Source organism: Oncorhynchus gorbuscha, linkage group LG07, assembly GCF_021184085.1.
Source record: "Oncorhynchus gorbuscha isolate QuinsamMale2020 ecotype Even-year linkage group LG07, OgorEven_v1.0, whole genome shotgun sequence".
NCBI lineage: Eukaryota > Metazoa > Chordata > Actinopteri > Salmoniformes > Salmonidae > Oncorhynchus > Oncorhynchus gorbuscha.
This window is the reverse complement of record NC_060179.1, coordinates 72,397,512-72,425,211: the sequence shown is the minus strand read 5'-3', so window position 1 is coordinate 72,425,211 and position 27,700 is coordinate 72,397,512. Positions and strand designations below refer to the sequence as shown.

At 44.3% G+C, this 27,700-nt stretch overlaps 1 protein-coding gene across 2 annotated transcripts in view; it reads right to left on the bottom strand.

Moving 5' to 3' along the window:
* The window catches only part of wdr27 (WD repeat domain 27), a 161,863-nt gene that overhangs the window by 81,396 nt on the left and 52,767 nt on the right, over window positions 1–27,700 (bottom strand). The window contains exons 20-23 of one of the 2 annotated variants that reach the window (XM_046357418.1): window positions 24,158–24,255; window positions 22,759–22,880; window positions 7,459–7,556; window positions 4,852–7,334 (exon numbers count right to left, since the gene is read on the bottom strand). In XM_046357418.1, the coding sequence (XP_046213374.1) occupies window positions 7,319–7,334; window positions 7,459–7,556; window positions 22,759–22,880; window positions 24,158–24,255 (334 nt within the window). In that variant the 3' untranslated portion in view covers window positions 4,852–7,318. Of the gene's footprint in view, window positions 1–4,851; window positions 7,335–7,458; window positions 7,557–22,758; window positions 22,881–24,157; window positions 24,256–27,700 lie in introns of those variants that run through there. The other variant, XM_046357417.1, reaches the window with a different exon arrangement.

Sequence of the window (27,700 nt, the reverse complement as noted above, 5' to 3'; positions counted from 1 at the left end):
TCTGGTTTGTGACCCATTAGGGAGCAGTTTAAAGAGTTGGATGAGATTGGGACATTACAGGTCACTTGTAATGAGGCCAATGTCTATATAGAACAAATCCTTAGCAAATAGACCAAGGCTTCGTCCCAAATGGCACCCTTTCCTCTATTCACCCTTATGGAAAAACAACATGAATTTCAACACATTTTGATATAATCACGCCATTTTATGTGAATATATGTGGTAACAGATGACATGTAAAGCAACACTTGATTACTTGAAACTACATGTGATCCCATGTGAAGTGTTCCAACTCATGTGAGTTGTGAAATTAGGTGACTTTTCTGAAAGGGCAGTACACTACTGTTGACCAGGGTCAAAGGGGGCAATAAGGATCTGGTCAGAAGTAATGCACTATAGGCAATTTTGCACCATTTGGGACACAACACAAGCAAATATACTTCCATCTGTCTGAAAAGGTATATGACTGATGGCCAAAATGTTTCATTTTCACTTTTCTCTTTCTTTTCACTGAGATGATGTCACTTTATTTTTTAATGAAGCTTGAGGAAAAAATGTAAGCTTTTCCGAGCTCTTTGGGTTTTGGTACCAAATCCTTTCAGGTACATGATGTCAACACATGGTCATAGCAAGGCAATGAATATGTCCCAAATGGCTTCCTATATTCTATATTGTGCACTACTTTTGGCTAGATCCATATAGGCCCTTGTCAAAAGTAGTGCACTATCTGGAATAGGGTTTTATTTGGGACACAGACCCTGAGACAATGGAAAATAACTCAGTTTAGTTATACATACAATATTAGAGTGCTCAGGGAAATATACACTAATAACTAATGAATTGACACAGGCCAATGTTATGACCAGCTGCCTGTCACATGTGTGCACCTGCATGATTAAATAGTCTGACATCATCAATATGAGACATTCCTTGGAGGATTCTACATTGACCTTTAACCCTAGGCTTAGGGGCAGAGGTAAATCAAATATCCTGACCTGTTTCAATAAACTGTCTGTCAGGTGATAGGTTGTGAGTAGAGGAAGACATCTTGACAGGAACCAGACTTTTGAAGAACAAACCCAAACCTGATACGTATCTTCAGGAAGAAGAAGAAGAAGACAAGTGAAATGGAGTGGAGGAGGGAGACAAATATTTGTCTTTGTCACGGAACAATGATCATGATGAGTAGGATGCAAGGGTGTGCAGCCTCTATAATATAGCATCAAGGCCTCACCACAAAAGAAAAAGGTCAAGTTATCCTTAACTTGTCCAACCACTTCTACCAAGTAAATGTAAACTATGTATGGATTTGCTGAGACTCAGTGATGCGCCAGCAGATTCTTAAATTGAGCAATGAACAATAATATCGTCAAGGATTAAGACCGAAGGGAATGACAAGAGAGATGAATGAAGCCCTCACACATATTTCAATATCACATCCACCATTTGGCTGCCTCTAAGAGACAATCACACACACACACACAGAGAGAGACAGGATTGGACCACTATATGACAGGCCGTAGAACAAGACCCTGACCAGAACATGACCTGGAAACGGGGCACAAATATTTATCTAAACGGAATCAGGCTTTGACAGACACTGTCTGGGCCTTGGATAGGACCAGAACTGGATTTAAAAAATTATTTGAAATCATTTTGATTGAGCTTACCTGGTACAATGGAACCAATAGAATAGTCCCAAAAGTGCAACCCCCACCAACCTGGCACTCTAGGCAGACAACACTAAACGGTAAGGGTATTTAAAAAATATTTCAAATATTGTTTGAACCCAGGGCTGGATAGAACACATGCAATGGAAGCAGTCTCACTCAGCTCAGACACAAAATAATGAGACACAGAAGGTGTTCAAATTCCAAAGCAAAGTGGAGTTCGACATCAATTGGCATTGCTAGCCACATAGGATAGGCTTACTCAGAGCCAATGACTCTAGCCTAGACCTACCTTTGGAATGTTTACATTTGAAATTTTAGAGATTTAATTCATTTAATTATAATGTATGTGTATTTGAATAGACAGAAATGGGACCTATATCCCAAACATGGGGTGTTCTAAAAATGTTATTGTGAACATTCAGATCCTGCTGAGAAGGATTTAGTGTTGAAGAATGAAAGTCCTTTCATAAGAGAGAATGGAATCCTCATTGAGAGAAGCAATTTATCAATCACAAAGTGCTTTATAGTAACCCGGCCAAGATCCCAAAGAGCAAGCAGGGGCAAAGTGGCAAGGAACAAGTCCCTAGAAGGAAGAAACCTTGAGAGGAACCAGAATCAAAGGGGAGGCCTATCCTGCTCTGGCTGTACTGGGTAGAATTACTTTTCAATACATTTCAAAACAACTATTCAGATAACCTTTATTTGAAAAAACAAGTAGTTGAATATTGGGATGTATTTGGAAATACACTTGGAAAGTATTTCAAAATACTCAAAAACACTGACGCAAATTTACCACGTACTGAACTCAGTTATTCCAAAATAGTATTTTAAATAAATATTTTACTTTCAAATACAATTTGATCAAATATTTGCTTTTTACAAATTACCATTCAAATACTCAAAGACAGTGCATTCAGAAAGTACTCAGACCCCTTGACTTTTTCCACATTCTGTTACGTTACAGTCTTATTCTAAAATGGACTAAACTGTTTTTTCCCCCCTCATCAATCTACACACAATACCCCATAATGACAAAGCAAAAACAGACGTAACATTTTTTTACCCCAAAAATTAAAAAACTAAATGAAATATCACATTTACGTAATCAAACAGACCCTTTACTCAGTACTTTGCTGAAGTACATTTGACAGCGATTGCAGCCTCGAGTCTTCTTTGGTATAACGCTAAAAGCTTGGCACACCTGTATTTGGGGAGTTTCTCCCATTCTTCTCTGCAGATCCTCTCAAGCTCTCTCAGGTTGGATGGGGAGCATCGCTGCACAGCTATTTTTAGGTCTCTCCAGAGATGCTCGATCAGGTACAAGTCCGGGCTCTGGCTGGGCCACTCAAGGACATTGAGAGACTTATCCCGAAGTCACTCCTGCGTTGTCTTGGCTGTGTGCTTAGGGTCATTGTCCTGTTGGAAGGTGAACCTTCGCCCCAGTCTGAGGTCCTGAGCGCTCTGGAGCAGGTTTTCATCAAGGATCTCTCTGTACTTTGTTTTGTTCATCTTTACCTCAACCCTGACTAGTCTCCCAGTAACTACAGATGGAAAAAAAAACATGATGTTAACACCACCATGCTTCACCATAGGTATGATGGCAGGTTTCCTCCAAATGTGACATTTGGCATTCAGGCCAAAGAGTTCAATCTTGGTTTCATCAGACCAGAGAATCTTGTTTTCATGTTCTGAGAGTCTTAAGGTGCCTTTTGGAAAACTCCAAGTGGGCTCTCATGCGCCTTTTACTGAAGAGTGGCTTCCGTCTGGCCACTCTACCATAAAGGCATGATTGGTGGAGTGCTGCAGAGATGGTTGTCCTTCTGGAAGGTTCTCCCATCTCTACAGAAGAACTTTGAAGCTCTGTCAGAGTGACCATCAGGTTCTTGGTCACCTTCCTGATCAGGCCCTTCTCCCCCGACTGCTCAGTTTGGCCGGGAAGACAGCTCTAGGAAGAGTCTTGGTGGTTCCAAACATCTTCCATTTATGAATGATGGAGGCCACTGTATTTATTTCTTGCTACCCTTCCCCAGATCTGTGCCTCGACTCAATCCTGTCTCAGAGCTCTACAGACAACTCCTTCAACCTCATGGCCTGATTTTTGCTCTGACATTCACTGTCAACTGTGGGACCTTATATAGACAGCTGTGTGCCTTTCCAAATCATGTCCAATCAATTGAATCTAATCAACATGTAGAAACATCTCTATGATGATCAATGGAAACAGGATGCACCTGACCTCAATTTTGAGTCTCATAGCAAAGGGTCTGTATATTTATGTAAATAATGTATTTCTATTTTTTATTTTTAATACATTTGCAAATATTTCTAAAAACCTGTTTTCGCTTTGTCATTATGGGTATTGTGTGTAGATTGATGAGGAACATTTTGTATTTAATACATTTTTGAATAAGCCTGTAACGTATCGAAATGTGGAAAAAGTCAAGGGGTCTGAATACTATCCGAATGAAAATACTCAATTGCACAAAAAAAGCATTTACAGTGCCTCCAGAAAGTATTCACACCCCTCAACTTTTTCCAAATTGTTCTGATCAAATATAGATTTTTTTTGTCATTGGCCTACATAAATTTTTTGACATTTTTACAAATTAATTAAAAATGAAAAGCTGAAATGTCGAGTAAATAAATTCAACCCCTTTGTTATGCCAAGCCTAAATAAGTTCAGGAGTAAATATGTGCTTAACAAGTCACATAATAAGTTGCAAGGACCCACTCGGTGTGCAATAGTTTTTAACGTGATTTTTTAATGAGTACTTCATCTCTCTACTCCACACTTAAAATTATCTGTAAGTTCCCTCTATCTAGCAGTGAAATTCAAACACAGATTCAACCACAAAGACCAGGGAGGTTTTCTAATGACTCGCAAAGAATGGCACCTATTGGTAGATGGGTAAAAAAAAAGCAGATATTGAATATCCCTTTGAGCATGGAGTAGTTATTAACTACACTTTGAATGATGTATCAATTCACCTAGTCCCGACGAAAAGACACAGGTGTCTTTCCTAACTCAGTTGCCAGAGAGGAAGGAAACCAGTCAGGGATATCACAATGAGGCCAATGGTAACTTTAAAACAGTTACAGAGTTTAATGGCTGCGATAGGAGAAAACAACATTGTAGTTACTCCACCGGCTTCCGTCTGGACACTCTACCATAAAGGCCGTATTGGTGGAATGCTGCAGAGATGGTGGACAGAGTGAAAAGGAACCCTGTACAGAATAAATATATTCCAAAACATGCATCCTGTTTGCTACAAGGAACTAAAGTAATACTGCAAAATATGTGGCAAGGCAATACATTGTTTTGTCCTGAATACTAAGTGTTATGTCTGGGTGAAATCCAATGCAACACATTACTGAGTACCGCTCTCCATATTTTCAAGCATAGCGGTGCCTGCATCATGTTATGAGTATGCTTGTAATCGTTAACAGGGCCTAAAATTAACACCCGCCACCTGCCAAATGCGGATCGATTTTGGCATTGGAGGGAAAGAATGTCTAGTTCACCAGCCACGTTGGCGCGTGGTAACACTCCGGGCTCTAAGGTGTGAGCATTTAATAAAGATAGTCAAGTATGGGAACAAGTGCGAGTTGTGATTTATAGCAAAATAAATACTCCAGTAGCTGTTTTCAAAGTATTTCTGCCATTTTGTTTCTTATCTGGTAATGAACAAAGAAATATGAATCCTAATGTTATAGCTATCCCACCTCATGCAGCAACACTGCCTGTCTGGGGGGCTATGAGTCCTGCTATATTTGTTTTTATAAGCAATGGGCACAGGCATAAAAGTTGGTCTAATTTAATCGAAAGTCTACTAAAGTGAGACTTTGTCCTTGTGTTTCTTAGCCATTTACATTGTTTTGTTCACAAACTAGGTTGCTTTTCATTGTTTGAGTTGTTTGAGTCACTGCTAGCAAAAAGAGACACCGTTGGCCTCTGCTAGTGATATCCTCACAGGCACACTTGATGACTCCAGTGGCCCTGTTACCAAGGTAACCTTAAAGGGGCAGCAAAACATTTTTGTCTGATATTTTTGTTAAAATTCTCGTGTCATAGAATATTTAATGAAATCGAGCAATACTTTGAATATGCGAGGGTCAGCAAGAGGAGTACACCTGCTCTAAAGTAGATTATTAACACCTAGGCCAGCTGGCACTCAGCCAAAAGCTTTGTCATGATTTACGTTGAATTAGTGCTAATACTTTAAGACTCATCCTTAACAAATGCATAAGCCAAACTATTTGGGATACTGATTGTTTTCAGATGTCCTGTAGTTCAAATATAGACCGGTCCCAGATCCGTTTGTGCTATCTTGTTGACAGTGACCATAGGAGTTGGCAAGACAGCTAAAACAAACCCGGACCAGCTTAGTTACATCATGGGGCAAAGACAATGGAGTGCTGGTAGGTGGAGAAGAGCTCAGATTTTACGGTTGCTCAGACCTGGGTTTAACAACTACACAGCACTTAGTTCAGACCTGTGTTTAACAACTATACAGCACTTATCTCAGACCTGGGTTTAGCAACTACACAGCACTTAGTTCAGACCTGGGTTTAACAACTACACAGCACTTATCTCAGACCTGGGTTTAACAACTATTACAGCCCTTTTCTCCAAATAGACTTACAGTACATATTGTCATTTTTTTGTATGTGATGCGTGCAGGAATTGAACCCACAATCTTGGCATTGAAAGTGCCACGCTGTTATCAATTTAGCCAAAAGCAAGCAATAAGCAACTTGTGCCTTTGCAACTATCCCCCAAAGCTTCTTCCACCACACTGAAACTGCATGAGATGGGGAAAAAATGTTTTTTTTTTGCAAGAGCAGGGAGGAAAAAAGCTGCCAAATATCTCTCTCTCTCTCTCTCTCTCTGAAAGTGTGAAAAGTCTCACCAGCTCTCAGTGGAGGACATGTTTCAGGTTCCCTGTAGCAAGAGGAAATGGAAAGAAATCAAATGATTTTAAACCACATGTGGAGTCAATTCCGGCTTTAGCTATCAAATATTTAAAAGTACTTATTTTATATAGCCCGCAGATTTTGAATGGTTCCGGATGGCAGTTGGTTTGAAGTTCTTGGTCTGTCAATGTGCAGTTAATCAGTAATCAAAGTCTCAAAAATGTGAAAAATCAAGTGTGTGTGAGTGAAAAGGATTAGTGATTCCAACTGCATGAGAAATAGTGCAATCATGGTGCGGAGTGCCAGAGTGAGACTCAGTTGTGGTTTAGAGTCAGTTGAGGGTGAGTCTGTTGAGGATGAGAGTGGTAGAGAGTGAATGCTGCCAGAGGGAGACTCAGTTGTGGTTTAGAGTCAGTTGAGGGTGAGTCTGTTGAGGATGAGAGTGGTAGAGAGTGAATGCTGCCAGAGGGAGACTCAGTTGTGGTTTAGAGTCAGTTGAGGGTGAGTCTGTTGAGGATGAGAGTGGTAGAGAGTGAATGCTGCCAGAGGGAGACTCAGTTGTGGTTTAGAGTCAGTTGAGGGTGAGTCTGTTGAGGATGAGAGTGGTAGAGAGTGAATGCTGCCAGAGGGAGACTCAGTTGTGGTTTAGAGTCAGTTGAGGGTGAGTCTGTTGAGGATGAGAGTGGTAGAGAGTGAATGCTGCCAGAGGGAGACTCAGTTGTGGTTTAGAGTCAGTTGAGGGTGAGTCTGTTGAGGATGAGAGTGGTAGAGAGTGAATGCTGCCACAGTGAGACTCAGTAGAGGAGGATAGGGTAACAGTGGTTATGAACAGAGTGCCGGACTAAGAACCAGTAGAGTTTGACCAACCAACCTGAGTGTCCTCAGGTCCCACAGCTTAACTCCGTCGGTCACTGCGCTGGTCAGGAAGAGGTTGTAGGAGTCTGGGGTCTGGCTACTGAACATAGAGCCCTAGAGGACAAACAAATATTAAGGCTGGAATCCTTAATGGTGACACATCTGTTGAAGAACAACAAAGAAGCTTCTGCAAACAACAAACACTGTTTTCCCCCCCAACATCGCACGCACAATAGAAGAGCACAATATAGATTGCACTTCTTTCTTTTTTAACATGCTGTGCGACGCTTTCCCTGCTCAGCAACAAAAACAATAAGAGTGGTGATGGGGCAGCCAGTGCTTCTGTTTCCCCACTGCGGATCTCATCTTTAATGTTAAATTAAATCTGGTTAATATCAAATCATTCTATGTCAAGTTGGGAAGAAAGAACACGTTTTAAACAGGGTGAAACAGTGAGGTATCACCCAAACGTGTCCGAACAACACAGAATGCTAAATGTTATGCTATGGTGTGTCCTTCTGAAAAAACTGTTCTAAAATACATTATTCATAATTCATATACATAAGACTGCACAGAATTATCGCTGGGTAATTCACCACCCCTGAATGTGAGAAAGTCAGGGAGGCAGAGTAGACATAACACCTGAATTGAGAGTCAGAGAAAGACAGTAGAGATAATCCCTGAATGTGAGAGAGTCAGAGAGAGACAGTAGAGATAATCCCTGAATGTGAGAGAGTCAGAGAAAGACAGTAGAGATAATCCCTGAATGTGAGAGAGTCAGAGAAAGACAGTAGAGATAATCCCTAATCCCTGAATGTGAGAGAGTCAGAGAAAGACAGTAGAGATAATCCCTGAATGTGAGAGAGTCAGAGAAAGACAGTAGAGATAATCCCTGAATGTGAGAGAGTCAGAGAAAGACAGTAGAGATAATCCCTGAATGTGAGAGAGTCAGAGAAAGACAGTAGAGATAATCCCTGAATGTGAGAGAGTCAGAGAAAGACAGTAGAGATAATCCCTGAATGTGAGAGAGTCAGAGAAAGACAGTAGAGATAATCCCTGAATGTGAGAGAGTCAGAGAAAGACAGTAGAGATAATCCCTGAATGTGAGAGAGTCAGAGAAAGACAGTAGAGATAATCCCTGAATGTGAGAGAGTCAGAGAAAGACAGTAGAGATAATCCCTGAATGTGAGAGAGTCAGAGAAAGACAGTAGAGATAATCCCTGAATGTGAGAGAGTCAGAGAAAGACAGTAGAGATAATCCCTGAATGTGAGAGAGTCAGAGAAAGACAGTAGACATAACACCTGAATTGAGAGTCAGAGAAAGACAGTAGAGATAATCCCAGAATGTGAGAGTGTCAGAGAAAGACAGTAGAGATAATCCCTGAATGTGAGAGAGTCAGAGAAAGACAGTAGAGATAATCCCTGAATGTGAGAGAGTCAGAGAAAGACAGTAGAGATAATCCCTGAATGTGAGAGAGTCAGAGAAAGACAGTAGAGATAATCCCTGAATGTGAGAGAGTCAGAGAAAGACAGTAGAGATAATCCCTGAATGTGAGAGAGTCAGAGAAAGACAGTAGAGATAATCCCTGAATGTGAGAGAGTCAGAGAAAGACAGTAGAGATAATCCCTGAATGTGAGAGAGTCAGAGAAAGACAGTAGAGATAATCCCTGAATGTGAGAGAGTCAGAGAAAGACAGTAGAGATAATCCCTGAATGTGAGAGAGTCAGAGAAAGACAGTAGAGATAATCCCTGAATGTGAGAGAGTCAGAGAAAGACAGTATAGATAATCCCTGAATGTGAGAGAGTCAGAGAAAGACAGTAGAGATAATCCCTGAATGTGAGAGAGTCAGAGAAAGACAGTAGAGATAATCCCTGAATGTGAGAGAGTCAGAGAAAGACAGTAGAGATAATCCCTGAATGTGAGAGAGTCAGAGAAAGACAGTAGAGATAATCCCTGAATGTGAGAGAGTCAGAGAAAGACAGTAGACATAACACCTGAATTGAGAGTCAGAGAAAGACAGTAGAGATAATCCCAGAATGTGAGAGTGTCAGAGAAAGACAGTAGAGATAATCCCTGAATGTGAGAGAGTCAGAGAAAGACAGTAGAGATAATCCCTGAATGTGAGAGAGTCAGAGAAAGACAGTAGAGATAATCCCTGAATGTGAGAGAGTCAGAGAAAGACAGTAGAGATAATCCCTGAATGTGAGAGAGTCAGAGAAAGACAGTAGAGATAATCCCTGAATGTGAGAGAGTCAGAGAAAGACAGTAGAGATAATCCCTGAATGTGAGAGAGTCAGAGAAAGACAGTAGAGATAATCCCTGAATGTGAGAGAGTCAGAGAAAGACAGTAGAGATAATCCCTGAATGTGAGAGAGTCAGAGAAAGACAGTAGAGATAATCCCTGAATGTGAGAGAGTCAGAGAAAGACAGTAGAGATAATCCCTGAATGTGAGAGAGTCAGAGAAAGACAGTAGAGATAATCCCTGAATGTGAGAGAGTCAGAGAAAGACAGTAGAGATAATCCCTGAATGTGAGAGAGTCAGAGAAAGACAGTAGAGATAATCCCTGAATGTGAGAGAGTCAGAGAAAGACAGTAGAGATAATCCCTGAATGTGAGAGAGTCAGAGAAAGACAGTATAGATAATCCCTGAATGTGAGAGAGTCAGAGAAAGACAGTAGAGATAATCCCTGAATGTGAGAGAGTCAGAGAAAGACAGTAGAGATAATCCCTGAATGTGAGAGAGTCAGAGAAAGACAGTAGAGATAATCCCTGAATGTGAGAGAGTCAGAGAAAGACAGTAGAGATAATCCCTGAATGTGAGAGAGTCAGAGAAAGACAGTAGAGATAATCCCTGAATGTGAGAGAGTCAGAGAAAGACAGTAGACATAACACCTGAATTGAGAGTCAGAGAAAGACAGTAGAGATAATCCCAGAATGTGAGAGTGTCAGAGAAAGACAGTAGAGATAATCCCTGAATGTGAGAGAGTCAGAGAAAGACAGTAGAGATAATCCCTGAATGTGAGAGAGTCAGAGAAAGACAGTAGAGATAATCCCTGAATGTGAGAGAGTCAGAGAAAGACAGTAGAGATAATCCCTGAATGTGAGAGAGTCAGAGAAAGACAGTAGAGATAATCCCTGAATGTGAGAGAGTCAGAGAAAGACAGTAGAGATAATCCCTGAATGTGAGAGAGTCAGAGAAAGACAGTAGAGATAATCCCTGAATGTGAGAGAGTCAGAGAAAGACAGTAGAGATAATCCCTGAATGTGAGAGAGTCAGAGAAAGACAGTAGAGATAATCCCTGATTGTGAGAGAGTCAGAGAAAGACAGAGCAGAGATAACCCCTGAATGTTAACGAATCAGAGAGAGAGAGAGTAGAGGTGGCCCCAAGATGTTAACGAGTCAGAGAGAGACAGCAGAGAAAATCCTTGAATGTGAGAGTCTGAAAGAGTCCGTAGAGATAACCCCTGAATGTGAGAGACCGAGAGAGACAGTAGATAACCCCTGAATGTGAGAGAGTCCGAGAGACACAGTAGATAACCCCTGAATGTGAGAGAGTCCGAGAGAGACAGTAGATAACCCCTGAATGTGAGAGAATCCGAGAGACAGTAGAGATAACCCCTGAATGTGAGAGACCGAGAGAGACAGTAGATAACCCCTGAATGTGAGAGTCCGAGAGAGACAGTAGATAACCCCTGAATGTGAGAGACCGAGAGAGACAGTAGATAACCCCTGAATGCGAGAGAGTCAGGGAGAGAAGGGAGAGATAACCCCTGAAAGTTAAAGAGTCAGAGAGAGAGAGAGTAGAGGTAACCCCTGAATGCTAAAGAGTCAGAGAGAGACAGCAGAGAAAATCCCTGAATGTGAGAGAGACCGATAGAGACAGTAGAGCTAACCCCTAAATGTGAGAGTACGAAAGAGACAGTAGAGGTAACCCCTGAATGTGAGAGAGTCAGGGAGGGAGAGAGAGAGTAGAGGTAACCCCTGAATGTTAAAGAGTCAGAGAGAGAGAGAGAGAGAGTAGAGGTAACCCCTGAATGTTAAAGAGTCAGAAAGAGAGAGAGAGACAGAGTAGAGTCAGAGAGAGACAATGTAGAGTCAGAGGGATACAGAAGAGAGATAACCCCTGAATGTTAAAGAGTCAGAGAGAGAGAGAGAGTAGAGTCAGAGAGAGACAGAGTAGAGTCAGATGGAGACAGCGTAGAGGTAACCCCTGAATGTTAAAGAGTCAGGGAGAGACAGAGTAGAGTCAGAGAGAGGCAAGAGTAAAATCAGAGAGAGAGAGTAGAGGTAACCCCTGAAGGTTAGAGGCAGAGAGACAGAGAAGAGTCAGAGAGAGACAGAGCAGAGTCAGAGAGAGAGAGAATATGTAACCCCTGAACGTTAGAGTCAGAGAGAGACAGAATACAGGTAACCCCTGAATGTTAAAGAGTTAGTGAGAGACAGAGTAGAGGTGACCCCAAGATGTTAAACAGTCAGAAAGAGACAGAGTAGAGTCAGAGAGTAGAGATAACCCCTGAATGTAAAAGAGTCAGAGAGAGACAGAGTAGAGATAACCCCTGAATGTAAAAGAGTCAGAGAGAGACAGAGTAGAGGTAGAGGTAACCCCTGAATGTAAAAGAGTCAGAGAGAGACAGAGTAGAGGTAACCCCTGAATGTAAAAGAGTCAGAGAGAGAGAGAGTAGAGGTAACCCCTGAATGTAAAAGAGTCAGAGAGAGAGAGAGTAGAGGTAACCCCTGAATGTAAAAGAGTCAGAGAGAGAGAGTAGAGGTAACCCCTGAATGTAAAAGAGTCAGAGAGAGAGAGAGTAGAGGTAACCCCTGAATGTAAAAGAGTCAGAGAGAGAGAGTAGAGGTAACCCCTGCATGTTAAAGAGTCAGAGTAGAGTCAGAGAGAGAGAGTAGAGTCAGATGGAGACAGAGTAGAATCAGAAAGAGACAGAGTAGAATCAGAAAGAGACAGTAGAATCAGAGAGAGACAGAGTAGAGACAGAGAGAGACAGAGTAGAGTCAGGTGGAGACAGAGTAGAGTCAGGTGGAGACAGAGTAGAGTCAGGTGGAGACAGAGTAGAGTCAGGTGGAGACAGAGTAGAGTCAAGTAGAGTCAGAGAGAGACAGAGTAGAGTCAGAGAGAGACAGAGTAGAGTCAGAGAGAGACAGAGTAGAGTCAGAGAGAGACAGAGTAGAGTCAGGTGGAGACAGAGTAGAGTCAGGTGGAGACAGAGTAGAGTCAGAGAGAGTAGCGTCAGAGAGAGACAGAGTAGAGTCAGAGAGAGACAGAGTAGAGTCAGAGAGAGACAGAGTAGAGTCAGGTGGAGACAGAGTAGAGTCAGGTGGAGACAGAGTAGAGTCAGAGAGAGTAGCGTCAGAGAGAGACAGAGTAGCGTCAGGTGGAGACAGAGTAGCGTCAGGTGGAGACAGAGTAGAGTCAGGTGGAGACAGAGTAGAGTCAGGTGGAGACAGAGTAGAGTCAGGTGGAGACAGAGTAGAGTCAGGTGGAGACAGAGTAGAGTCAGGTGGAGACAGAGTAGAGTCAGGTGGAGACAGAGTAGAGTCAGGGAGAGAAGCGTCAGAGAGAGACAGAGTAGAGTCAGAGAGAGACAGAGTAGAGTCAGAGGGAGACAGAGTAGAGTCAGAGGGAGACAGAGTAGAGTCAGGTGGAGACAGAGTAGAGTCAGGTGGAGACAGAGTAGAGTCAGGTGGAGACAGAGTAGAGTCAGAGAGAGTAGCGTCAGAGAGAGACAGAGTAGAGTCAGAGAGAGACAGAGTAGAGTCAGGTGGAGACAGAGTAGAGTCAGGTGGAGACAGAGTAGAGTCAGGTGGAGACAGAGTAGAGTCAGGTGGAGACAGAGTAGAGTCAGGTGGAGACAGAGTAGAGTCAGAGAGAGTAGCGTCAGAGAGAGACAGAGTAGAGTCAGAGAGAGACAGAGTAGAGTCAGAGAGAGACAGAGTAGAGTCAGGTGGAGACAGAGTAGAGTCAGGTGGAGACAGAGTAGAGTCAGGTGGAGACAGAGTAAAGTCAGGTGGAGACAGAGTAGAGTCAGGTGGAGACAGAGTAGAGTCAGGTGGAGATAGAGTAGAGTCAGAGAGAGACAGAGTAGAGTCAGAGAGAGACAGAGTAGAGTCAGAGAGAGTAGCGTCAGAGAGAGACAGAGTAGAGTCAGAGAGAGACAGAGTAGAGTCAGAGAGAGACAGAGTAGAGTCAGGTGGAGACAGAGTAGAGTCAGGTGGAGACAGAGTAGAGTCAGGTGGAGACAGAGTAGAGTCAGGTGGAGACAGAGTAAAGTCAGGTGGAGACAGAGTAGAGTCAGGTGGAGACAGAGTAGTCAGGTGGAGACAGAGTAGAGTCAGAGAGAGACAGAGTAGAGTCAGAGAGAGTAGAGTCAGGTGGAGACAGAGTAGAGTCAGAGAGAGTAGCGTCAGAGAGAGACAGAGTAGAGTCAGGTGGAGACAGAGTAGAGTCAGGTGGAGACAGAGTAGAGTCAGGTGGAGACAGAGTAGAGTCAGGTGGAGACAGAGTAGAGTCAGGTGGAGACAGAGTAGAGTCAGGTGGAGACAGAGTAGAGAGAGACAGAGTAGCGTCAGGTGGAGACAGAGTAGCGTCAGGTGGAGACAGAGTAGCGTCAGGTGGAGACAGAGTAGCGTCAGGTGGAGACAGAGTAGCGTCAGGTGGAGACAGAGTAGAGTCAGGTGGAGACAGAGTAGAGTCAGGTGGAGACAGAGTAGAGTCAGGTGGAGACAGAGTAGAGTCAGGTGGAGACAGAGTAGAGTCAGGTGGAGACAGAGAAGAGTCAGAGAGAGACAGAGTAGAGTCAGAGAGAGTAGAGTCAGGTGGAGACAGAGTAGAGTCAGAGAGAGTAGCGTCAGAGAGAGACAGAGTAGAGTCAGAGAGAGACAGAGTAGAGTCAGAGAGAGACAGAGTAGAGTCAGAGAGAGACAGAGTAGAGTCAGAGGGAGACAGAGTAGAGTCAGGTGGAGACAGAGTAGAGTCAGGTGGAGACAGAGTAGAGTCAGGTGGAGACAGAGTAGAGTCAGGTGGAGACAGAGTAGAGTCAGAGAGAGTAGCGTCAGAGAGAGACAGAGTAGAGTCAGAGAGAGACAGAGTAGAGTCAGAGAGAGACAGAGTAGAGTCAGGTGGAGACAGAGTAGAGTCAGGTGGAGACAGAGTAGAGTCAGGTGGAGACAGAGTAGAGTCAGAGTAGAGTCAGAGAGAGACAGAGTAGAGTCAGAGAGAGACAGAGTCGAGTCAGAGAGAGACAGAGTCGAGTCAGGTGGAGACAGAGTAGAGTCAGGTGGAGACAGAGTAGAGTCAGGTGGAGACAGAGTAGAGTCAGGTGGAGACAGAGTAAAGTCAGGTGGAGACAGAGTAGAGTCAGGTGGAGACAGAGTAGAGTCAGGTGGAGACAGAGTAGAGTCAGAGAGAGACAGAGTAGAGTCAGAGAGAGACAGAGTAGAGTCAGAGAGAGACAGAGTAGAGTCAGGTGGAGACAGAGTAGAGTCAGGTGGAGACAGAGTAGAGTCAGGTGGAGACAGAGTAGAGTCAGGTGGAGACAGAGTAGAGTCAGAGAGAGTAGCGTCAGAGAGAGACAGAGTAGAGTCAGAGAGAGACAGAGTAGAGTCAGGTGGAGACAGAGTAGAGTCAGGTGGAGACAGAGTAGAGTCAGGTGGAGACAGAGTAGAGTCAGGTGGAGACAGAGTAGAGTCAGGTGGAGACAGAGTAGAGTCAGGTGGAGACAGAGTAGAGTCAGGTGGAGATAGAGTAGAGTCAGAGAGAGACAGAGTAGAGTCAGAGAGAGACAGAGTAGAGTCAGAGAGAGTAGCGTCAGAGAGAGACAGAGTAGAGTCAGAGAGAGACAGAGTAGAGTCAGAGAGAGACAGAGTAGAGTCAGGTGGAGACAGAGTAGAGTCAGGTGGAGACAGAGTAGAGTCAGGTGGAGACAGAGTAGAGTCAGAGAGAGACAGAGTCGAGTCAGAGAGAGACAGAGTCGAGTCAGGTGGAGACAGAGTCGAGTCAGGTGGAGACAGAGTAGAGTCAGGTGGAGACAGAGTAGAGTCAGGTGGAGACAGAGTAGAGTCAGGTGGAGACAGAGTAGAGTCAGGTGGAGACAGAGTAAAGTCAGGTGGAGACAGAGTAGAGTCAGGTGGAGACAGAGTAGAGTCAGAGTAGAGTCAGAGAGAGACAGAGTAGAGTCAGAGAGAGACAGAGTAGAGTCAGAGAGAGACAGAGTAGAGTCAGGTGGAGACAGAGTAGAGTCAGGTGGAGACAGAGTAGAGTCAGGTGGAGACAGAGTAAAGTCAGGTGGAGACAGAGTAGAGTCAGGTGGAGACAGAGTAGAGTCAGGTGGAGACAGAGTAGAGTCAGAGAGAGACAGAGTAGAGTCAGAGAGAGACAGAGTAGAGTCAGAGAGAGACAGAGTAGAGTCAGGTGGAGACAGAGTAGAGTCAGAGAGAGACAGAGTAGAGTCAGGTGGAGACAGAGTAGAGTCAGAGAGAGACAGAGTAGAGTCAGAGAGAGTAGAGTCAGGTGGAGACAGAGTAGAGTCAGAGAGAGAGTGGAGACAGAGTAGAGTCAGGTGGAGACAGAGTAGAGTCAGGTGGAGACAGAGTAGAGTCAGGTGGAGACAGAGTAGAGTCAGGTGGAGACAGAGTAGAGTCAGGTGGAGACAGAGTAGAGTCAGGTGGAGACAGAGTCGAGTCAGGTGGAGACAGAGTCGAGTCAGGTGGAGACAGAGTCGAGTCAGGTGGAGACAGAGTAGAGTCAGGTGGAGACAGAGTAGAGTCAGGTGGAGACAGAGTAGAGTCAGGTGGAGACAGAGTAGAGTCAGGTGGAGACAGAGTCGAGTCAGAGAGAGACAGAGTCGAGTCAGGTGGAGACAGAGTCGAGTCAGGTGGAGACAGAGTAGAGTCAGGTGGAGACAGAGTAGAGTCAGGTGGAGACAGAGTAGAGTCAGGTGGAGACAGAGTAGAGTCAGGTGGAGACAGAGTAAAGTCAGGTGGAGACAGAGTAGAGTCAGGTGGAGACAGAGTAGAGTCAGAGTAGAGTCAGAGAGAGACAGAGTAGAGTCAGAGAGAGACAGAGTAGAGTCAGAGAGAGACAGAGTAGAGTCAGGTGGAGACAGAGTAGAGTCAGGTGGAGACAGAGTAGAGTCAGGTGGAGACAGAGTAAAGTCAGGTGGAGACAGAGTAGAGTCAGGTGGAGACAGAGTAGAGTCAGGTGGAGACAGAGTAGAGTCAGAGAGAGACAGAGTAGAGTCAGAGAGAGACAGAGTAAAGTCAGAGAGAGACAGAGTAGAGTCAGGTGGAGACAGAGTAGAGTCAGAGAGAGACAGAGTAGAGTCAGAGAGAGTAGAGTCAGGTGGAGACAGAGTAGAGTCAGAGAGAGTAGCGTCAGAGAGAGACAGAGTAGAGTCAGGTGGAGACAGAGTAGAGTCAGGTGGAGACAGAGTAGAGTCAGGTGGAGACAGAGTAGAGTCAGGTGGAGACAGAGTAGAGTCAGGTGGAGACAGAGTAGAGTCAGGTGGAGACAGAGTAGAGTCAGGTGGAGACAGAGTAGAGTCAGGTGGAGACAGAGTAGAGTCAGGTGGAGACAGAGTAGAGGTAACACCTGAATAGGGTGCTGAGAGCCTGTAGCTGCATTACTATGCTGAATGCTGGAATGGAAACAAATGTGTCATTCTTTTCATCTTCCCCCACCACCACACAACCCATCAAGATGGGATAAGAGACTTGGTCTGTCCCCCAAATGGCACTCTATTCTGTATATAGTGCACTACTTTTGACCAGAGCTGATCAAGAGTAGTGTACTATATAGGGGATATGGTGTCATTTTGGACTTGGACTGAGGCTGTTTCTTCACTCACTAAAACAAACAGACTTTTTATCATCTTGCCCTTTAGGGATATTCATGGGGTCAATTTATGACTTCTACACCAGATTCTTTGATGATGCACATAATGAAGGAGAGGTGGTTTGTTTTGTTTAGGTTAGGTTTCCAGTAAAGAGTGTGGGAAAGTGAGTCTGAGAGGGCATTTCAAGTTGTAGTTTCCGAGAAGTGCCTCGGCTCTGATGATTTCCAGGTGATCTTTGCAGAGAGAAAGGAAAAGATGGAAAGTTCAAGCAGGGCTGGAGAAGCTGTTCACAATGTCTGAGCCACATGTCCAGTCAATATAAAGAGATATGGTGCACACACACATCCCTCTACGTTGAACTCTTCAATACTTTTTGGGGGGGTAAGCAACACATCTTATAAAACAGATTTATTAAGGTCGGAGAAAGTGAGGGGAGGAAATTAGGTGAGGAGAGGGGGGATGTTATCTATGTTGTGTGTGTGTGTGTGTGTGTCAGCTTTTTGTTCACCCGCACTCGCCCGCAATTACCAATAACCCATCAACAACTGGCCGACTATGAGTGTAAATCTGAGGCCCTCACCTGACCCTGTCTCGCTAATATAGAAAATATTCTTTTACAGGGGGTACAGGATTGTTTTTGCCAGATTTAGATTTATTTCTGCTTATAATTTCCAACATTTCGTTGCCTATTTGTTAGTGAACTGGTCTATAATTAGATACATGCAGCTTCTCTTCTGTCATTATGTTGCCCTAGAAGACTAAATTAACCCATGTTCACCAGAATGTCATAAATCGACAGAAATAATTATTCAACTTGGTTCACATCGGTAAAGTTCTCTGCCATCTCTGCCTCTTTTGCTGAGCAAAGACATTTAGGAACCGGGAAGAAAATGCAATAACCCAAAGAAACAGGAATGATTTTCTGTGCTAAATGTCCAAATGACAGTTTGACTGGTTGTAAGGAAATAGAAAGCTGTGAAAACGACCAAACATGTTTCTGATAAGATTTCAGTGCCGCTTGGGTGTATATTTTGTGGTTGAAATACTATCAGCTTTTATGATGCTGATAAAGACAGCACCTCTACAGACGGTATCTAACTTTTCATTTGCATTTTCTCAAGATGCTGAAAGAAAGAAATCATATTTCTCCACTCCTGTTCCTGAGTAAAAAATTTGCCAACATTTGGTGTATCATTTTACCGATTTGTGAGAGGTTATAGACCAACAGTCAGTGTCCAGATTTCATTTCCTATGTAACCCATCTGAACAGTAGGCTACAGTTCCCTTGACCTGCTATAGGCCTATTTGAAGTCCCCGTCTTGTGACTGTGGAATTTGTACAGCCCCTCATACTCATCACAACCGGAAGTGCTATCATCCTCTTTACCACTTAACCAAGTCTTTCCCAAACATGACTTTTCTGGACCTCCCTTCACTTTTATTTCAACTGTCCCATTTCACAGCTTTTCTCTTACTGAATTCAACTCTGTCCTTTTTGCCTCCGTGGATCGGCGTTAACATTTTCTGCCTGTTCCCAAAAGTATTTGGTGATTGGAGTGAAGGCTTGTTGGCCCACGCACAGTTAGGCCCTAAAGCTTAGGCTCACACACTAATGCAATATAGCATTCAAATAAGGAAAGAAAAAAGGTCAATGTAGCCTATAGATATAAATTGCACAAGAATGATAAATTTATGGATTTTTTAAGGTATTGTTTTCTCTTTATTCAACCCAACCACCCGCCCTTCATCCATACAATATTTAATGCCACTAAACCCAACCCCGCAGATATAATGGCTGGGACTGTGCGTTATGAGTCAATCCGCGCATCACCAGTGTGTGTATGTGTATTTGTGTGTTATGGTGTGTGTGTGTTATGTACACAGTCTTTCCAGGCATAGAAAGGCATTTCCCATGATGATCCTGAGGCATTAACCCTCCGGCCCCTGTGCCCTGCACTGTCCCTAAGACCCCAAGGCAGCGCCCAGGTGGCCCCATAGCCCTAAGGCACCCAGAAGGAGGGATGACCCCACATTGACGCAGCGCGAGTCAACACAGGTGGCGACCGGCCCACAATGCACTGCACGCAATGGGGTGGCGTGACTGGGAAAATACAAGGTGAAAAGAGACTCAACACACTGTGTCTGCATCCCAAATGGCACCCTATTCCCTATATAGTGCACTACTTCACCCTGACTCTCACTCTACCGATTCACCATCTAGCCTCAAAAGTAGTGAACTACATAGGGAATATGCTGCAGCCTACATTCTATGCTATCCTATGCTGCGTGAAAGAGAAGGGTGCCAGACATCTTTGGGCCGAGGGAGACAGGTGGTGGGAGAGCAGGCGGTGTGAGAGAGCAGGCGGTGTGGGAGAGCAAGCGGTGGGAGCTAGCAGGTTGTGTGGAAGAGCAGGCGGTGGGAGCTAGCAGATGGCGTGGGAGAGCAGGTTATGTGGGAGAGCAGGTGGTGTGGGAGAGCAGGCGGTGTGGGAGAGCAGGCGGTGGGGGAGAGCAGGCGGTGGGGGAGAGCAGGCGGTGTGGGAGAGCAGGCGGTGTGGGAGAGCAGGCGGTGTGGGAGAGCAGGCGGTGGGGGAGAGCAGGCGGTGGGGGAGAGCAGGCGGTGGGGGAGAGCAGGCGGTGGGGAGAGCAGGCGGTGGGGGAGAGCAGGCGGTGGGAGAGAGCAGGTGGTAGGAGAGCAGGTGGTAGGAGAGCAGGTGGTAGGAGAGCAGGTGGTAGGAGAGCAGGTGGTAGGAGAGCAGGTGGTAGGAGAGCAGAAGGTGGGGGAGCAGGTGGTAGGAGAGCAGGTGGTAGGAGAGCAGGTGGTAGGAGAGCAGGTGGTGGGGGAGCAGGTGGTAGGGGAGCAGGTGGTAGGAGAGCGGTGGTAGGAGAGCAGGTGGTAGGAGAGAGCAGGTGGTAGGAGAGAGCAGGTGGTGAGAGAGCAGGTGGTAGGAGAGCAGGTGGTAGGAGAGAGCAGGTGGTAGGAGAGAGCAGGTGGTAGGTGAGCAGGTGGTAGGAGAGAGCAGGTGGTAGGAGAGAGCAGGTGGTAGGAGAGAGCAGGTGGTAGGAGAGAGCAGGTGGTGAGAGAGCAGGTGGTGAGAGAGCAGGTGGTAGGAGAGCAGGTGGTAGGAGAGAGCAGGTGGTAGGTGAGCAGGTGGTAGGAGAGCAGGTGGTAGGAGAGAGCAGGTGGTAGGAGAGAGCAGGTGGTAGGAGAGCAGGTGGTAGGAGAGAGCAGGTGGTAGGAGAGAGCAGGTGGTAGGAGAGAGCAGGTGGTAGGAGAGAGCAGGTGGTAGGAGAGCAGGTGGTAGGAGAGTGGTTCCCAGCTGAAGAAGGGATCAGGATGGGTTAATGCAAGTTAAGCCAGGCCACTAGGTGCAGTTCACCCAGTTAATCCAGGCTACTGCCTCTGTGACTGCGTGGGTGTTCTCTGATGATAATGCAGCGTGTGTGTGTGTGTGTGTGTGTGTGTGTGTGTGTGTGTGTGTGTGTGTGTGTGTGTGTGTGTGTGTGTGTGTGTGTGTGTGTCTGTGTGTGTGTGTGTGTGTGTCTGTGTGTCTGTGTGTGTGTGTGTGTGTGTGTGTGTGTGTGTGTGTGTGTGTGTGTGTGTGTGTGTGTGTGTGTGTGTGTGTGTGTGTGTGTGTGTGTGTGTGTGTGTGTGTGTGTGTGTGTGTGTGTGTGAAAGGCCTGTGTTGGGCGGGTCAGGTCAACACGAGAGCAGATCCGTGCCCCCTCTTCACAGTAAACATAGCCGGGTCAATGGGTCCAACCATACAGTCCCCCTGTTGTTCCAGTTCCACCCAGTTCAACCCCATGATCATTGCCTGTCAATGTGTCTGTCTCTGTCTTTCTGTCTATCAATTTGTCTGTGCATTTGTCTGTCCCCCTATCTACTGTCTGTCTAATATTCCAGACATATCTCAGAGACATGAAACATGGCTACTTATAGATATTGCTATTGTTACAAAACTGTCTTGTTTTCATATTAATAACTTGGTCTTGTATGAGACATAATATATAATATTTTAAATAGAAACAGCTCTGAAACATGTTGAATTAATTGGACAGTCATGTCAAAGACTGGAATGATATGCACACCCCTCCTATACACTTGTATAATTTATTGAACATGCATTTACGGCACACAGGATATTTCCATATGTTTCCATGCACTAGTTGAGGGTGAGACCATTCTTGGGCTCTGGTCCAAATGGAAACCTATTCCCCATATAGTGCACTACTTTTAACCAAAGTGTGTGTGTGCATGTGTGTGTGTGTGAGCGAGAGTGTGGCTTTACTCGTAAGATAGATGAATTATACCGATGATGGCTCGACGAGTCCTTCACTCTTGGAGACACGGACTACGTCTTAAAAGGCATCCCATTCCCTTTATAGTGCACTACTTTTAACAAGGGCCTATAGGGTGCCATTTAGGATACATCCACTGTCTCATCACGGTCTTCTTCATTCACACCACAGCCTGACACTTTCATCCCCAGAAAGAGATCGGTTTCTTACACAACGTAGGCTAAGACCCTATCTTATATAATACAACACCCATGTCTGGTCTGCCAAGGAATACATCCTCTGACAGTCCAGTATGATGGAAGATGGGTGTTGCTGCCGTACCACTGCCTGCCCAAGGCCCAAGGCCCAAGGCAAGCTAGCCCACTTTCATTATGTCCTCCAGAAAAGTTCTGTGTCGTGGGAGGACTGTGAAAGAGTTCAAGACCGAGTCCCAAAAGGCACCCTATTTCTACACAGTTTGACCAAATCCCGATGAGCTTTAAGGTAAACTAATACTGCTCCTTAAATAATAATATAATACCCATGTCTGGGACTACATCGTCTGACTGTAGTATGGGTGTTGTGGACGTACCAAGACAAGACGACTGTGCACTTTTCCACTCCAATCTGTCCTCCGGTAAACTTGCTTTTAGTGATGCACTACTTTTAGGATACACACAAATTGCTCGCCAAACGCACCAAATTCCAATCTACAGTAAAACATGGTGGCATATTTCTAGGAAAGGGTTTGCTTTAATGGATTTTCAGTGACTTTATTGACCTATAAAGCTGTATCTTTCGAGGAACCCAGTATGCTTTCCAGAGATGGAGGAGTGTGCCATCACAGCCCCACTGAGGGAAGGAAGTGACCTCAGACCATGATTCTCTCAGCTTTTATAGACTCGACCATTATGTGGTATTTTAATCACTAACTCCATCCCTCTCTGACCTTTCCTGAACGAAAAACCCTAGTGACATCACCTCAATCACTTCAACAGCCGACAATGTAATCTGAACTGTTCCACGTACTTCCTAGAAAAGTCATAATTCAAATAGATTTGACAACATATAGATAGGGCTGGTTTGTTGAACACAGATTACGCCTCCTCCTGGTAAATGTTTATGCTAGCCTATTTAGGGGTTTTGAATGTGTTGTGACTGTTGTGTGCTCGGGGTTCTCTTCTTACCTTGTTCTGTGTGATGTGATGGACAGCTCTGCTGTGGGCATCAGGGAGCTGTGAGGCCACTGTCCCTGTGTTCATGTCCAACACCTGGATGGAGCGGTCAGCACCACTCACCAGCACTATGTCTGACACATACAGCGGCTAAGGAAAGTCCATTACAGTACTCAATGGGCAGTTGAGTTTCACTTTGAAACTCACATTGATAATTCTTAGGGGGGCAATCAGGAGTAGAAACAATATCAAAGCATCCTCCCTGCCTGTTTCAGTAAAGAGCTGAGGGATGGGACTGGAACAATGTAACCTCTCTCAAAGAGATGGATACCATCCATGACATCAAAATGACAGGTTTAACCATGTTTTGAAGTTATAAGGTAAAACAGTTGAACTAAGCACACGAGTCATTTATAAGCTAGATTCTTCAAGACTCAATGGGTACATATCATCAATTCATACGTTTAAAAAAAATGATGTGGCAACTGCCGATTGCCCCTTTAAGTGAAAGTCCAGTCAATTATACCACTCAGCGAGAATGAACCATTCATTTCAATATGTTTTACGAAACCATTCTGGTAACACAACCGTGTCATATCCACCACAGCCCCAGGTCCTGCTGCTCTAGCCTATTCTGCTCAGGAAGGGCTTCAAACCTCACGTGTAGCCTCCGGTCTGCCACAGTTGATCTTGGCACTAAATCAACATGATGTCTGCATCCCAAATAGCAACATATTCCATGTTTAGTGCACTACTTTTGATCAGGACCCAGAGGGAATAGGGCGCTGTAAAGAGAATAGGGTGTCATTTGGGACTCAATTACTTGAATGTTTCAGGAATGTCTCCATCCCGAATGTCTCCTTGTTAAAGAGTTTTACAATACATTTATTTTCTAATAAATCCTCTGAACCCTAAAGTCCATTTATAGCAATGTTTGGAGGACTGAGTGTCGTTTTTACTGAGGTATTAAGCTGCGTTGTGCTTGGCAACGGACAAAGTAGAAAGGAAAGTAGACATCAGATGATTCTGTAAGATTTTCCACTCTCTGTGTGTTACGGTGTTATTTGTGAGTTTGTTTAGAAATGGAGACTGAAGAGATTCCTTGCTGTCAGTCAGTGAATGATATGGGTTATTGTTGATCAGCACTAGTGATAAAGACTCTCTACAGATTATGATCCATAATCAAAGGCTTTGTAGAATTGTGTTAACAACTGTAGATAAATACTATCAAATAGTGTCACTAACATTAAGAATAAACTACTATGGTCAGTAGATATGAGGGTAGATGAATGCTTTTGGTAATGATGGTCTACGACATGAATGAACTGCTACCTCGGTTTGAGGAGAGAGTGGATAGCTGATCCTATATTTCTCAGATACAGTGATCACTGGATTGTGTGATGAAGGATACAGGAGTAGAAGTCGTTGATGACTGACACAGCAGTGATGTCTGTTCCTGACTTAGTCTCTAAACATCTTATCAGTTTGATGGCACTCCTCTGCTGGTACCTGAACAAGAATAAAGATAGATTTGTGCTTGGAGTTAAATTGTGGAAATTAGATATAGACTGTATAATATACTATATAAAGATTCAAGTCTGGGTACTTAGTCATTAAAGTCAGATGCGGGCCGATACTCAAAAAAAGTGTCTCAATGTCTCATGTAGGCAGCATGCTCTGTAGAGAGAGACTCAGTCTGGAATAAATGATCATGTAGGCAGCATGCTCTGTAGAATAAATAAATGATCATGTAGGCAGCATGCTCTGTAGAGAGAGACTCAGTCTGGAGGAAATTATAATGTAGGCAGCATGCTCTGTAGAGAGAGACTCAGTCTGGAATAAATGATCATGTAGGCAGCATGCTCTGTAGAGAGAGACTCAGTCTGGAATAAATGATCATGTAGGCAGCATGCTCTGTAGAGAGAGACTCAGTCTGGAATAAATGATCATGTAGGCAGCATGCTCTGTAGAGAGAGACTCAGTCTGGAATAAATGATCATGTAGGCAGCATGCTCTGTAGAGAGAGACTCAGTCTGGAATAAATGATCATGTAGGCAGCATGCTCTGTAGAGAGAGACTCAGTCTGGAGGATAATAATGGTTAATGTAGGCAGCATGCTCTGTAGAGAGAGACTCAGTCTGGAGAAATAAATGGTTAAGCATGCTCTGTAGAGCAGTCAATGCTTAATGTAGCATGCTCTGTAGAGAGAGACTCAGTCTGGAATAAATGATCATGTAGGCAGCATGCTCTGTAGAGAGAGACTCAGTCTGGAATAAATGATCATGTAGGCAGCATGCTCTGTAGAGAGAGACTCAGTCTGGAGGAAATTATAATGTAGGCAGCATGCTCTGTAGAGAGAGACTCAGTCTGGAATAAATGGTTAATGTAGGCAGCATGCTCTGTAGAGAGAGAGACTCAGTCTGGAATAAATGATCATGTAGGCAGCATGCTCTGTAGAGAGAGACTCAGTCTGGAATAAATGGTTAATGTAGGCAGCATGCTCTGTAGAGAGAGACTCAGTCTGGAGGAAATTATAATGTAGGCAGCATGCTCTGTAGAGAGAGACTCAGTCTGGAATGAATGGTTAATGTAGGCAGCATGCTCTGTAGAGAGAGACTCGGTCTGGAATAAATGGTTAATGTAGGCAGCATGCTCTGTAGAGAGAGACTCAGTCTGGAATAAATGATCATGTAGGCAGCATGCTCTGTAGAGAGAGACTCAGTCTGGAGGAAATTATAATGTAGGCAGCATGCTCTGTAGAGAGAGACTCAGTCTGGAGGAGATTATAATGTAGGCAGCATGCTCTGTAGAGAGAGACTCAGTCTGGAATAAATGGTTAATGTAGGCAGCATGCTCTGTAGAGAGAGACTCAGTCTGGAATAAATGGTTAATGTAGGCAGCATGCTCTGTAGAGAGAGACTCAGTCTGGAATAAATGATCATGTAGGCAGCATGCTCTGTAGAGAGACTCAGTCTGGAGGAAATTATAATGTAGGCAGCATGCTCTGTAGAGAGAGACTCAGTCTGGAATAAATGGTTAATGTAGGCAGCATGCTCTGTAGAGAGAGACTCAGTCTGGAATAAATGATCATGTAGGCAGCATGCTCTGTAGAGAGAGACTCAGTCTGGAATAAATGATCATGTTGGCAGCATGCTCTGTAGAGAGAGACTCAGTCTGGAATAAATGATCATGTAGGCAGCATGCTCTGTAGAGAGAGACTCAGTCTGGAATAAATGATCATGTAGGCAGCATGCTCTGTAGAGAGAGACTCAGTCTGGAATAAATGATCATGAAATGCTATAGTCTGGAATAAATGATCATGTAGGCAGCATGCTCTGTAGAGAGAGACTCAGTCTGGAATAAATGATCATGTTGGCAGCATGCTCTGTAGAGAGACTCAGTCTGTAATAAATGATCATGTAGGCAGCATGCTCTGTAGAGAGAGACTCAGTCTGGAGGAAATTATATAATGTAGGCAGCAAAAATAGGATTTTGAATGGGAATCAATAATTGTTGTTTTGTCCTTGTTTTGTTGTTTTGTCCAAGGATCAATGTCCCCTTGCTTAGCGTTTCTCGGCTAATGTGCTGGGCATGGCTATCTCCTCGTTGGTGATCTTCCCACATGCTTTCCATACCCCATGTTATATAAACTTGTTGGTTTGATCATAAACCGGAAGTGAGGAGAGACAACTCTTGTCTTTTGCCCTATACATATCTCTCTCTCCTAAGAATGTGTTCTAAGAAGTGATTTTCAGGAATGCAGCTAATTATGCGACTGTGATGTGACTGTAAACTAACAATACTGAGGAAAAAAAATCAAGCAACATGCAACAATTTCAATGATTTTACTGAGTTACAGTTCATTTAAGGAAATCAGTCAATTGAAAAAAAAGTTAATTAGGCCCTAATCTATGGATTTCACATGACTGGGCAGGGGAGCAGCCATAGGTGAGCCTGGGAGGGCATAGACCCACCCACATAGGTTCCTGCCTTTCTAGGACGTTTTTCCTAGCCACCGTGCTTGCTGTTTAGGGTTTTAGGCTGGGTTTCTGTATAGCACTTTGTGACATTGGCTGATGTAAAAAGGGCTTTATAAATACATTTGATTGATTGATTGATTGACTTGGGAGCCAGGCCCAGCCAATCAGAATGAGTTTTTCCCCACAAAAGGGCTTTATTACAGACAGAAATACTCTTCAGTTTCATCAGCTGTCTGGGTGGCTGGTCTCAGACGATCCCACAGGTGAAAAAGCCAGATGTTGAGGTCCTGGACTGGCGTGGTTACATGTGGTCTGTGGTTGTGAGGCCAGTTGGACATACTGCCAAATTCTCTGAAACGATGTTGGAGGCGGCTTATGGCAGAGAAATGAACATTCAATTCTCTGCCAACAGCTCTGGTGGACATTCCTGCAGTCAGCATGCCAATTGCACGCTCCCTCAAAACTTCAGACATCTGTGTCATTGTGTTCTGTGACAAAACTGCACATTTTAGTGTGCCCTTTTATTGTCCCCAGCACAAGATGCACCTGTGTAATGATCGTGCTGTTTAATCTTCTTGATATGCCAGACCTGTCAGGTGGATTCACTTTCTTGGCAAAGAAGAAATGCTCACTATCAGGGCTGTAAAAAAATTGTGCACAAAGCTAGTTAGCTAAGCTTTTTCTGCTTATAGAACATTTCTGGAACACTTTACATGTTAGGGAACACTTTACATGTTGCATTTATATTTTGTTCAGTATGAATTGATGGGATGACACATTAAAAAAATATCTGTTGATATCCATGGTCCAAAAAACATGAACCAATAGCCTCCTCCCAGATGCAATCAAAGTCAATTAGGGCTTCCTAGCTTAGCTATTATACATGTTACATGTTTGGTTGAAATGTACGATAGAACAATGGAGACTGAGCTACAACACCATCAGCAGAACTGGGCCACAGTGGAGAAGATGAC